We start from the raw sequence: 13,673 nt of genomic DNA, 5'->3' as shown, positions 1-13,673 counted from the left end.
GGCGGTGTGGAGACTCACAGTGCACACTGACGTTGACCCTTTTGGACTCGACTGTTCGGACAGCCCCGGGGACGTAGTAGCTGACCTCACAGAAGAAGTGTGAGTCCTTGTCCTCCTTGGTCACCTTATACTGCAGCTCACTCTGCACTGTGAACAGCCCAGTGGAGTCCTTGGACACCAGAGTAATCACGTGCACCTCTGAGATAACACACACACACACACACACACACACACAAACACACACACACACACTCTCTTTAAAACTGACAGACAGAGAAGAAACATTGAGCTTTCTCTGTAATTAATCTGGTTATAATTATACTAAAAAAAGGTTTAAATAATTCATTAGTACATATTTGCTTACTCTTAGATTGAAGACTGAATTTTTAGAATCAGGTTTATCTCAATAATTTCAACACGTTTCCCGGTACTCAGGCAACTATCTATTGGCTTCTATTAGAAGTGTGATTTGAGTCAATGGGTTTTCTATTCTTTTACTAAGTAAAGGGAAATGTATTTAAATTACTGTCCATGGCAACGGATTGTACGCTACATGTGCAGCAAATAGAGTTCAAGCTGAAAAACGCTGGAGCATTTCTTCAAGTCTCGTAACGCAATACAGTAAATAACTTACAGGATGAGACGAATGGATCTATTCCCTCTTTTACTTACGGCCATTTTTGTGGAGCAAGCTGTGGTTGCGATACCAAGTGATGTTGGGCTGGGGGAAGCCTTTACTAGTTTCACAGGTTGCGATCTAATCAGGGACAGATAGAACTTGTGAACATCACTCACTCAGAACCAACATAACTAGCAGTTATTGAGGGCCTGAGACGGCCGCTGACCTTCGATGGTGAGTCATTGGTCACAGAAACTCCAGTATGGACAGCTTCAATCACAGGATGCTCCGGAGGGTCTAAACAGAACAAACCAAAGCAAAAATCATTCCTTCTGAGGAAAACAAAGAAGAAACAGCCTGTTTCCCAAATTCCCAAAGCCTATTTTAACATCATTTACTAACATTTTATTAAATAAAAGTTTAAATATAAAATATTAAATATTTAGTATAGCATAGTATAGTATAGAATAGTATCATGAGAAGCACTTTATCTTGCAATTTTACTTTTAATTAAATGTATTATATTATTATTATTATTATTATTTTAGTAGTAGTAGTAAGTCACAATGATTTGATTTCAGATCTCTAGGAAATGATTCAGCATATCAGCATTTTACCAACTTAATTTAATTGTACTACCGTATGATTTAATTTTATTATTTATTATTATATCAAAAATACACTAGCGAGTAAATACAGTAATGTAATCATAGGACTAGTACACGGCACAATTGGTTAATATAGACAATAATAACAACACCCCCAGCTGTTTTATGGAAATTAATATTTAAAATAGCCTGAGGACTTTCTATGGGCCATTAATAATTGCATAAGCCTAACAACTGATGTAAACCTTTAGAGACATTTATGAAGGTTTATTCCATCATGTGTCAGTCGTTGCAATTCTTGCTGGAGTGAAATCAAAATGTTCAAAAACTGATGCTTGCTGTAATAAGCCTTTATGAGTGCTTATGTAGATTTACATCAGTTGTCATGAAAGGCTTATGTAGGTATCACGTAGATTTCCAAATGCTGCCCGAAAGCTGAAACAGTTCTAACATTCCAAAATCCGCACAGTTGAATTGGTGCCTTCTGATTTATGCATTACCTTGCATTGATTTAACACCCCTAATTATTATTATTATTATTAAGGTAAATGGACTTACCAAAAACCTTTAAGTGGAACCTGCCCTCTTCAATGCCTGCTGCCAAGCCATCCACCTGGCAGAAGAACTCCCTCTCGTCGGACAGCTCCACGTTCACGATGGTCAGGATTTCTTCGCCACTGTCCCCTGCCACACGGATCCGTTTAGTGTAGTTTGTGTTCTCATCCTTACTTCGTGTGATCAGGTCACTGTAGGCTATCCTAATCCTTTTTCCTCGAGGATCATTCTAAGGTTCATGGGAAATGTAGTTTGGTTATACAAGATGCTCAAACTGATATAAAAAATGTGTCATTTTGGAAAAGCCAGCCTAACACTTGCTCATTTTTGTCAGTTAACAATAAGAGGCTGGCAACACAAATGAGATGCTGGGAAGTGTGTAAAGCAAGCTAGAAATGTACATACCACAAACCACTGCACCATCACCATGCTGGCATTTTCAGAGAAATTGTACTGGCATCGGATTTCTGCAAAATCAGCCTTGTATACTTCAGTGTCGCCCACCATTTTCACGCTCAACTCGGCTCCAACTGCAAATGAAAATATTTTTATTTTATTGGACAAAAACAAAGAGTTTGTACAAAAAGGCCAGAGAATCTGGCCATAACAGAAAAAATCATTTTACATTTAACCCTGTGAAGTCCTATATTTTTCTTACAATTTGTTATTACTTATTTATGATGTTGTGTGAGTTCATGCCAAAACAGTCATAATTTCTGTTTCTATTACAAATAAACAGGCTGCTGCTGTTACTGTTCCCCGAAGACTGCTATGACTAAACGATCTCTTTCTGTCATATGGCATATGTACATGTGTTGTTTTTGTGATATACACTTTTGTGACATAAGCTGTTTTTGGCTTAGTTTCAATATACGGCCTGTACAGACTGAGAATCCACGGTAAACAGGTTTTGGAAACAGGCCATTTTACAACATTTACATAATACCTCAGTCTTTTAATTGAATATAAAGCAATGAGCAGTCCATGATATTGGCACTTATAATGAATAATGTCCGTGTTTCACAACAAAAAAGAGCCGTCACGAAACACTTGAGCTATGTTGGTAAGACATTCCCAGCATTTCAGCCAAACTGAAGCACAATGTAATCACGATCGGCCATCTACTGTCTGAGGGCACAGTTTTCCTTCTGAACTGGTCCCGGGTCAGCCACAGTCTCCAACTGCTGACCCAAATTCACAGGAACACAGACCAGGCAGTGGTAGACAACCCAAAGCCTGTGAAGCAGCTTCACAGGCTTGGCCATGTTATCTGAGGAATGTGCCCAGGCCACAATCCCACATGAGCACTGGCTACAGAAGGCTAGGAAGTCAACTCACTCACCTAACCAGAGACATTACAAAGGAAGAGACAGTTCACTGGTTGAAATATAAATGGGAAAGTTCATAATGCTCAACAAGGTGCCTGCGGGAAATTCCCACCTTTCAAGAAAAGGAGCCTATCAGCTTGCTGCTTACACTGAGCAAGAAAAGCCCCCCTTGAGTTCAAGATCTGCGCAAGAGCAGTAGCCAGAACTCCAGATAAACATATTTATTTTTATGGAAAAAAAAATTGCAGTTAATTCTTATTTATTTGCTGAACCACAGTAATTGCAATTAAATGCAAATATATATTTTACAGTTAGAATTTGCACAACCACCGTCCATCCATCCATCCATCCATCCATCCATTTTCTAAGCCGCTTCTCCGTCAGGGTCGCGGGTGCACAACCACCGTTTTAGTAAAATTTTTATGCCTTTTTAACTCTCACTTTTAACTGTCTTACTGTCATATCCCATAAGGCTGTGCACTACAGTGAAATGCCATCCGTCTGCTAATTTGCTGTTATTACAGAAAATATCTTAAGTTGTGTAGATTTTACAGTAAGTACCCATGTGAAAAAAAAGCATTAGCTATTGTGAAATCATGGCAATAATTAACTGTGTAGCTCATAGTGATGTAGAAACTACACTAATGTAGATGGTCTATTCTCTCACATCACGCATGTTCTAATGAGGTTTAACAGTATGACAGTGGAGAACGCAGCACGTTTGTTTATCTGTAGTGTGTTAAATTAAAACCTCAATTTAATCCATTATTCTTTAGCTTTTTTTTATTTAGACTTATCCTCGCATCATGAATGAGCTGGAACCATAACAACCCCTAACCACTGTGACTTTTTTTGAATGCCACACGCTTCTGTCTCAGTCCTCCCCTTATTCCAAGACCCTCTTTCACTGCCAAAACTGAAAGTCTGCTTTTTTCTGCCTTGCCCATAAACCCCTCCTTTTGTCTCTCACTCTACAGTCAGTCTAAGAGTGCTTCTCTCTCACCCCCCTCTCTCTCAACCTCTCTCTCAGCATGGAGAGAATAGGCCCATGCTGAAAGGCCCCTTTTTTTAATTGGAAACATCTGGGATATGGGGGGGACTGGGCTAGTGGGGTGCCGGTGGAGCCACGGCTATTATGGGATTTCCACGTCCTTGGCGAGTGACGGCTGAAGAGACAGAGAGGAGAGGAAAGGAGAGGAGAGGAGAGGAGAGTTGTTGGCCATAGTTCAAAGGTGAAGCCACTACACGGTGACCTCATCACTCTACTTCCTCTGCTGTCTGCAGTGTGAAGGTCAGTAGCTACTGCTGAAAGGGGGAGGGCATCAGTTGGGTGTTTGAGTCCAGAACATTAGGAATGAGACGGCCTCACCATCACCGTGTGCGTGTGTTTATTTTCATACATTCTCAGGATAAAAATGTCCTGACCTTGTCCTGACTGGCAAAGAAAAGCAGGCTAACCTAATGTCTCAACTTTTAAATGGCTTTTTACAAAAGCTACGTCTCATTTTTTTAAGACTGAAAGGACAAAATCAATTTCCATTACAAAGGTCAGGCTTAAAGTTAGTTTAGGATTAAGTTTAAAACGTATGAACAAATATAGGAGCTCACAGATGCATCACATATAATAGGACATATAAATATTACATATATATATATATATATATATATATATATATATATATATATATACATACATATGGAGTACATTATTATTACATATACACTATTGTGCAAAGCAGGCCACTCTTCATTTGCCTAATTTCCAATACAAGAGGTCAATATATATTTAAACATCACATTTCATTACTACATATACGTACTTACATATATACATTGCATAAGGTCTAACACTGTTATTTATACACAATTTCTAGCACTTCTGTCATAAAAGATTTAATGCAATCCGACTTGCAGAACTATGGTTTTGTTTTGTTGTGCACGAGCACGTAATTTAGGAAAATCCTCAGTGCTAAGCCTCATGACAAGAAATACTAGAGCGTTTCACGTTCAGTTTATTAAAATGAAAAATGAAAACCGTGTGTCACTGAGGACGTGGCCACATGCGCCTAAAATGGGTGCAGAGGGTGTGTGCACACCCACACCACACACACAGCCTCATTAAACTCACAGTCACATCCCGCTGGTCCCATTCACCATTCACTCACCATTGTCATGGCCACTGCTTTCCCCCCCTGCACCTCCTCCCTCTGGCTCCTTACACCCCACACTGAGTAACCGCCCAGCTCATCGCAGACCGAGACCCCAGCTCTGTTCGCCTCTCCCCTCGTCCTACTCAGCTAAGGCTATGTCCACCCACCCATAACCTCGAGAAGCAAACTCATTGTCTGGACACCTGGGGAACCCCACACACACACTGGCCCCACTGCCTCGCCCCTCTCACACCCCAGAGTCCAAATCCAGAACTGTCATAAAATCCCTGTCCTGGCTCCCTCTTGGCACATTCCCACTCGTCATTACTGTCACGTGTTTACGAGGACGGTCCTCGTAAATTTGCTGCTCTACGCTAACTTTGTCAATTTAGCAGGGAGGCACTTTGAGGCTGAAGTTCCAAAGCATGTCAGTATTAATTTTCAATTCCATTCACATGTAATGTATGTAAATTAAGGTATAGTTAGCATTACATTTCTCTCCCTCCCACTCCCTCTCTCTCCCTCTCCCTCTCTCCCCATCTCCCTCTCTCTCTCTCCCCATCTCCCTCTCTCTCCCTCTCCCTCTCCCCCCTCTCTTTCTTTCACTCTCTCTCTTCCACTCCATCTCTCTCTCCCTCTCTCTCTCTCTCCTTCTCTCTCTTTCACTCCCCCCCTCTCTCTTTCTCTCTCTCTCTCCCACTCCCTCTCTTTCTTTCACTCTCTCTCTCTCTCTCTCTCCCACTCCCTCTCTCTCCCTCTCCCTCTCTCTCTCTCGCTCTCTCTCTCTGTGACACTGATTACTGGTGCACTGGTTCTAGAGTTTTTAGTTTCTTTGTCCTATTCCCCAGTTAACAGTCCTCAGCTTTTAGTCTAGTTTTCTGTTTTGGTGTTTCTTGTTTGTCTCTTGTTCTAGCTTTTATTCTGGTGTTTGTTTAATTACCACATTTACAGACACATCCCATATTACAGTCTGCCTTCTTGGGCACCCTTATTATGGATTATGACTACTATACGAGGACAATTAATAAATTAATAAAACTTATAAATTACCTCCAGTACATCAGTGTTATAGCTCACCCCAATTGACAAAGGAGGTTGCCAGAAGTTCATCAAGTCCCCAAGTTTGTTGTTGACTTCCTAATCCTCTTGACTGAAATATTTTGAGACCATCCTAGCAGCAAAGTTGACAGAATATTTCTTTCTTTTTTTTTCTCTGTCTCAGTAGTGGTTGGCTAATCGGATTAACAGAGGTACGGAATATCTTGTCAAGGAGGGATTTGAAGTTGAGGAGGACATGACTTCTCTTATCTAAGGGAGAGAGAGGGAAAGAGAAAACAAGACCATACTTGGAGCCCATGTACGTCATAACACTGCGTTATTAACAGCGGGGGGAAGCTGACGGTGGCACACTGGGGCTGTCTTGGGGAGAAAAAAAAACCCAGTGAATATTTGGACGTGCTGACAGAGGATGAAATAAAGACCGTGGATGCCTGAAACTGCACTGTGTGTGTGCGTGCTGAAGCGCGTGGGGGTTGTGGGGTAGGGGGGTTCGTGTTGGGTGCTGATAACAGAATTACAGTCCGTCCCGTGTCTCTCCCATCCAAAACCTATAAAGCACCATGACATTGTGCAGAGCGATTCAGATACGGTACCAAAGCTTACAAAACACCAACAATAGGGCGCGCCTCCTCTATTATACTGTATACAGTGTCTCACCGGGTCCCTAATAAGCAGACAATAGTGGCTGCGTGTAATGATAGTAGCCACAACATTAGTCTGGCATGTGCTTGCTAACAAAGCAGATGAGCCTCAGTTTAAGCTGAGCTCAATCCAATCTCCAGCTGTTTCTCGTCCTCGTAATACAACTTCACAAACTTTCACTGAGTAAACGGACATTAACACATATACACAGAGCCATACACTTTCTCGAGGTATGTTTGAGAGCAGCATCCAACAGAAGCATCGTTTGAAGAGGAAAACCCAAAGCTAATAGCGCTAAACTGTTTAGAATCTTTTCCAAGCGGTGGAAACAGTGCGTACCTGTTGGCTGCATCATTTCATGCTCTGAGTAGTTTAATAGTTTAATGGGAACATATGAGGACGGGTTGAAAAGAAGCATGAAACTCCTTTTAATGTAAGGTGAAATATTAATAATGAAAGAAAGCAGAAAACACATAACAGGTCTTACAAAATGATCAAACGTTCTAAATTCAAATGCTCCATTTTTGGTAAAACTTTCAGCTGAAACCATTGCTACTGGAAAACATCAGATAATTTAACTAATGCTTTACTATTCCAGGTGAGGTTAAAGTCATCGAGCACTATTACACAACCACAAAGTAGTACGAAGCATTAAATATAGAAGGTTGGGTTGATATGCCTCTTGCTATTTTTGAAAGTCAACATTTTTGGATCCCCACAACATACGCCCCTCTATCATTACGACGTTGTAAACTCATCTCAGATCATGCTGGTCCTTATGTTTGCACTAATTTTCAATTCATTGTTGCAGGCCTCCCACAAATAGAGCCAGGCCTTGCTCTTTTTTAAAGATAAACCAGATTGGTATGTTGGTTTATGCACAGCCTATCCAGGGAGAAAAAGCCATCAGGCTCCTCAACATGGTGCCGTTTCTCTATCTTTGAGGCCCACTTCTAAGTCTAATGTGCCAGAAATCAGACCTCCCAAGAAGATCCCACCAATCACGGAGTATCATTAGACCCACAAATCAGCCTGTGGGCTTGAAATAAGCAGGAAAAACTTTTGTGTCCCTATGGATAACCTGTCCATTAAAGCATCCACTGATCATAGACTCTCTTTGTCAATAGCCGCCATTTGATATGGTCTTCAGAGAAAAACGCTCGCTAATCTATACATTCAAGTTTTAGAGACGACTGTCCAGGTCTAACACCCGTAAGCCGCTTGAGAGAAAGCTGAGAAAGCTTGTGGGTGTGAAGTGTGTAACAGTTTCTGACAGAGCGGGAATTACCTGGCACGCCTCACACACCTGAGATCAAAGGGGGCAAGAGGCCAAAATGTGTTGCAGACTCACTCGCAGAGATGCCTCCTGTTCTCCGTCCCTCATTCACGATTTCTTAACGACATGAAAAACATTACAAAGTCCCGTGCCCTTAAATTTGAACGCACTTGTACAACATTGACATGTTCAGTCTCTTTAAGAAGAAGTGTCTTCACTGATCCAAAGGCTCTGTCTTATCTGTCCTGCCTTTGTGAACTGGGAACTGGCACAAATCCCCATGTGGACAGGGCTTCCTGAGTCTGACACACATTCAACACACAGTGTGTTTGCTTTCCCCCTCAAAGGGTCAACATCAAATATGCAAATCCCTCAAAGTGACCATTGACAAACCTGATCCTGAGCAAGGCCCTGCAGAATGAGGGGGATCACTCCTCAGCTCCCCCATGCAGACCTTCAGTCTTAAACACAGACCCTCAAGCATGCATCCACACCCTCAGACGCAAGGCAAAAATTCTGTACATCTAACAAGCTAATCCCCAAGCATCTAAGCACAGGCTTGCTTGCTTGCTTGATTACAAAGCATGTGTAACAATGCTGGGCATATGGACAAATGCTGGATGCTAATGCAAGATCCGCTGCCCATTTTTCACAAATCCACTATGTGTTGTCAACCAGAGGACAAGCTCCTGTTTTCTGGCTCTGGCTCCTCTCAGAGTTTCTCCTCATGTTCTCCGGAAGTTTTGCCATTCGAGTCTTGGGTCCTGTCCATGTTTCTTTTTCATGATCTTAGGGAATTTTTTTCCTTTGGGGTAAAATTCCTCTCAGTGTTTATTCCTCACGTTCTTACGCAGTCTCTCCTTTTGAGTCTCAGCTCCTCTCAGTGTTTCTTCCTCCTGCTCTTACGCAGTTTTCTTTTGGCTCCTCTCAGTGTTTTCCCCAGTGCTTTTAGGGTTTTTTCTTCTTCTGAGTCTTGGTTCCTCTCAATGTTTCTTTCTCAAGTTCCTAGACAGCTTTTTCTTTTTGAGTTTTGGTTCCTCTCAGTGTTTATTCCTCATGCTTTGAGGTAGTTTTAGCTTTACAGAGGTTTTCCTTTTGAGTGCAAAGATGTGAGGACAAGCAAGTACAAAAACAAGAATGTCATAGAAACCATACACAGGAAACAACATTCAGAACTGCACGCAAATGTGTAACGTGAACAATTATTGGGTAGTGTATGATATAGACTTTGATAATTACCATGACTGAAATTGGTAGAGCTAGGGGAAGCTGAGTGGAGCTTATGCAAGTACCGCTGTATCTGCTGCGGTAATAAATGTGGTTACAGCTGGTGTAAAAGACCGTTAGAAACAAGATCAAACTGCAAGATGTTACATGATACATTACAGGCAGGACATAAGACGGCATGTTCGATCACCAAGATGCATTAGCACTGTATCAGCATCATGCCCTTCTACCATTACCATTTTGTAAACTCATCTCAATACATGCCATTCCTAATTTTTACTCTAATTTGCTATTTGTCATGGCAGGCCTCCCACAAACAGTTTTTAAGGTGTAATTACTCCCCCGGGTTAGTTGCCATCTAACGTCTCTGCATAAATATTTCATGAGTCCGGCCCGTTAGCCGCTACTCAAATGTTTTATTTACAGAACCCACAAAAATTAAACAGCATCAAAATCCTCTAGCTCCACCCAGACCCCAACTTGTGTGTGTGTAACCGCAACCTACACCCATTGAAAATGCCTTTAATGCATAATTGAGTGCTTGAACGTGGCTGGGAGGGGCACCAGTATCTGCCGAAAGTTTATCGGAATGCATTGCCCTGTGAGGAGTTCATGAATTGTGCTCTAAGGTGAAGAAGACTGAATTGGACTAACATGAATCAATCTGGCTCCATAGGGACATCGTTCAGCAGTGCTGCACTACGATAGGCCGATTCATCTGAGAGCCAGATCTAAGGCCCAAGAGGCTAATCAAAGGCAAATTAGCATTACAAAGCAAGGCAATCAGAAAAGCCCATGGGTAAATGAAATAATAACGGGTCTATAACAGGCTTCTGATTAGCCAAGGGGGGCAACTTTGTTTGCCTAATGGGGCGAGAGGGTGAAATATCACAAGTGAAATTTTCAATTGTATCATTTGCGTCCTCTCAAGGAATGTGAAGAGCTTTGGCTGCATTTCATAAGAAGGGGAGGTGGAATTAATAGGAACATACTAGGACCAAATGTTCACATAAATTTCTGAAGGTTCTCTAGTCAGTTCAGTGTATTGCAATGATTAAAGGAATGCAGCTGTATGTCTGAACTGGCACTAATCTTTCATAAAGGTCTCTGCTTGTCATAAACTGATTCAGACACAGTGTCGAGACAGGACCTCAGTACAATGGACAACAGTCATCCAAAAAAAGCATCCTTGATATGAGGGTCAGCCAAGGAATTAGACAACAGCAGCACTTCACCTGAGAACAAGAGTGAATTGCACGTTATCTCAGCGTTATATCACACAGGGAGGGATAAGCCCAGCTGACATTAAACAGAGAAGGTCAGGTCTAAAACCAGGCCTAAGATGAAACCAAAACCCAATCTTCTCTGCTTTTCTGTTATTGTAGAGCTAGAAATGGCATCCACTCCTGCATCACGTCAGGTCTCGTGATGGGCCGACTCTAACAAAAGAACCTCTTGTCTGAAGGGAGTGTGGTTAGAGATTGATGGATTAGTTGGAGAGAGAGAGGAAGAGGGTGTGAGGAACGTTCCAGTAGCAGCGGCGTCTGCTCCAAAAATAATGGGGCTCTCCCTGTGCTACGTAACGATATTGCACTAACTGGGGGAAAGAACTCTTAGAGCTTCTCTACTGTTTGATCCACTGAGACTTCAGTACGTTTCAACTGAATTTCTTTCATCGCTTGGATCTTTCATGTCGGCAGTAAATTATGTTGAAAGTGACTGGCAGATGACGGAAAGAAAAACATGCTATTGGTGCCCAAAGTGGTAGTTAGCTTGCCAGAGACTAACCAATCATCATGCAGTGTTTCCATTATGGCTCTGGCACATTGCCATCGCTCAAGGTCCCATGATGCCAAACGTGTGTAGTGGACTCCGCCCTCCTCCTCAGTACTCTGGTCTGACAGGCTGTAACAAGCTTGCAACAAAGGCTTGATCCACGTCCCATCACGCCTTTCATCCAACCCATCAGAGGGCAAGGCGTGGGTTGGGGCGAGGGGGAAGGGTGCTGAGATGTACCCGTGTCGTACCCAGATTGGGGGGAGAGGTGGGCGTTCCGGCAGCATGTAGAAGCACCCCTGCAGGGCGAGCCTAATGCCCTCAAAGAGAATAGCCAAGTGATCACAGGTGTGCCAGAACGCTAATGAGGCTAGTGCTGCACTACCTGCTCCAGACCTCCCTTCCTCTAAAGCAGAGAGGTCACTGGAAAACCGTTGGTTTGGTTAATAAGAGATCTCCAGTGCTCTCAGCTGTAATCTTTTATTTCAATTACACTTTAACAGGTCTGGGCTGGGCTGGGCAGTAGCACTAGTGACTGCAGAGCGACTGCTGTGTCTAGTGTTGCAGTGCGAGTGGTTTTGATCATGTCAGAGAGCAAGGCTTGAAAAATTGCAGCCTCAGGGAAGACTTAGCTGCTAAGAGTGAGGGTGAAGTGTAAGGGATGAAACACTATTAGAAGATCTAAGGGCTCTTGATATTGCTACCACATTGGCACAAAAATATCCCAGCAAAAACTGTAGTTTAAGGATTATAAATCTTGACTATTTGGCCCTCCATCACTCCGCTGCTCACCAGCTTACAAACCGTTTATAAACCACAGAGCTGTTTGCAATCTGTCTCTTTATGTTAACTCCGTGTGCTCAGATGTGAATGCACCCGAGGAACAAGAGGTAGGATCCCTTAAATGACGATCTGCTCGACGCCCACACTGCAGTGAACTTTCGCCTCCTCAAACTCAACACACACACACACACTGAGGCCGAAGGCCCGAAGCTCCAGATGTATTCATAACAAACCGGCTGTGTGTCTCATTACAACATGGTCTTAACTGCTGTGAAGACAAACTGTCTGAGACCAAAAAAAGCATGTTGCTTCTTAAGGCAAAACCAGCCAAGTGTTTCCAAAATGGCACAAAATACAAATCCAGAGACTCAGGCTGTTTACTGAGCCCTCTTAATCTTCGATCTAGGCACATCCATGTGACAGAGGTAATCCTTGAAAAGCAATAATATCAACAGTGCTTGACTTGTTGTACATGCAAGTGTGAGGGCACAGACCTTGAGTGAGACTACTGTTTTGGCTGCATCTGATAGGTCGTAATGGGACGAAGACCGCATTTAACGATCGGGAACTTGAGGTCGAGTCGGTGTGACAGGGCACACAGCTGCAAACAATGAGTGAGCCTCTCTGGTTCCCACGTAAAGGACAGATGCAGCTGGTGGAAGGGAGACTGCCCCCATTCACACCTGTTCCCAGTGCCTGTCCAATGATTTGTAGGGGATGGCTGGGGCTGGAAGGGGCAGGACCACACATTGTGATTGACAAACACAAATCTTGCATCCTGCCTGGTGTTTCGATCTCGCATGGATGAAAGCTGAAGCTTCCTTTCGCTTGTGGTCCACAGGTCCGGCTTAAGGCACTGGAGTCACGGAATCCGGAACTGCCTGATGTGCCTGCTGGGAGATCTACAGCAGGTGCTTAAGGCTACAGGGACTGCATGTTGTCACAGTTTGGCCATTTTCCAATGCTACTGTTTCCCGAGTGGCACGCAGTCTGTTTAGATTTAGAGACATAATTATATGTAGAAAGCATTGGGATCTTATCAAGTTGTTGTTCAGACTGTTTAAGAATCAATACTAATCAATTAACTTCACAATGATCAAATTATAGTTCAGCAAATTTAAAGGGGAACTTTATAATTTCATGTGAGAGAAACTCTGGTTTCTTTGCAATAGTGGTGACAGGAAGGAGGGGTTGCAATCTAAAAGCAAATAGTGCCATGTTATTTACTGTTCAAAATCCAAAGTGAACCTACATGTGTCTTTTGAGTTGTTATATGTAATGTCAATAATGGTAAAATTGTGGCAAACCTGAAAAAATATGGTTTTTGGGTGACTATTTTCCCTTATTGAGACCTGCATATATCTCACCACCATGAATGGATTAAAAAATATGTTTTAAAACCTTTTTTTGCAACCTCATCTCAAAACTAATGCCTGGAGGATCAGGCAGTAAATTATTAACCATTTAGTATAACAGCTTTCTGTTATACTAAGAAGCATTAAACGTTAAAAGAAGTTATTTCTTAAGAAGCATTAAACGCTTCAGACATCTTGTTCCTTTGTGCGGCACAATTGTGACAGTATTTTTTTCTATAGTGAAACATTTTACATTAAACCACTATTTTGAACTTTAGAACTATTTTTCAAACAT

At 42.4% G+C, this 13,673-nt stretch overlaps 1 protein-coding gene across 4 annotated transcripts in view; it reads right to left on the bottom strand.

The window, feature by feature from the left end:
* The window catches only part of mcama (melanoma cell adhesion molecule a), a 53,021-nt gene that overhangs the window by 16,743 nt on the left and 22,605 nt on the right, over positions 1 to 13,673 (bottom strand). For all 4 annotated transcript variants that reach the window (XM_017699678.2, XM_017699696.2, XM_037533595.1 and 1 more), the window contains exons 2-6: positions 2,188 to 2,312; positions 1,786 to 2,011; positions 846 to 916; positions 673 to 757; positions 19 to 198 (exon numbers count right to left, since the gene is read on the bottom strand). In XM_017699678.2, the coding sequence (XP_017555167.1) occupies positions 19 to 198; positions 673 to 757; positions 846 to 916; positions 1,786 to 2,011; positions 2,188 to 2,312 (687 nt within the window). The remainder of the gene's footprint in view (positions 1 to 18; positions 199 to 672; positions 758 to 845; positions 917 to 1,785; positions 2,012 to 2,187; positions 2,313 to 13,673) is intronic.

The sequence above is a fragment of the Pygocentrus nattereri genome, chromosome 23, assembly GCF_015220715.1.
Source record: "Pygocentrus nattereri isolate fPygNat1 chromosome 23, fPygNat1.pri, whole genome shotgun sequence".
In the NCBI taxonomy this organism is placed as follows: Eukaryota; Metazoa; Chordata; class Actinopteri; order Characiformes; family Serrasalmidae; genus Pygocentrus; species Pygocentrus nattereri.
Note: the sequence above shows the minus strand (reverse complement) of the source record. Positions and strands in the feature narration are given on the sequence as shown.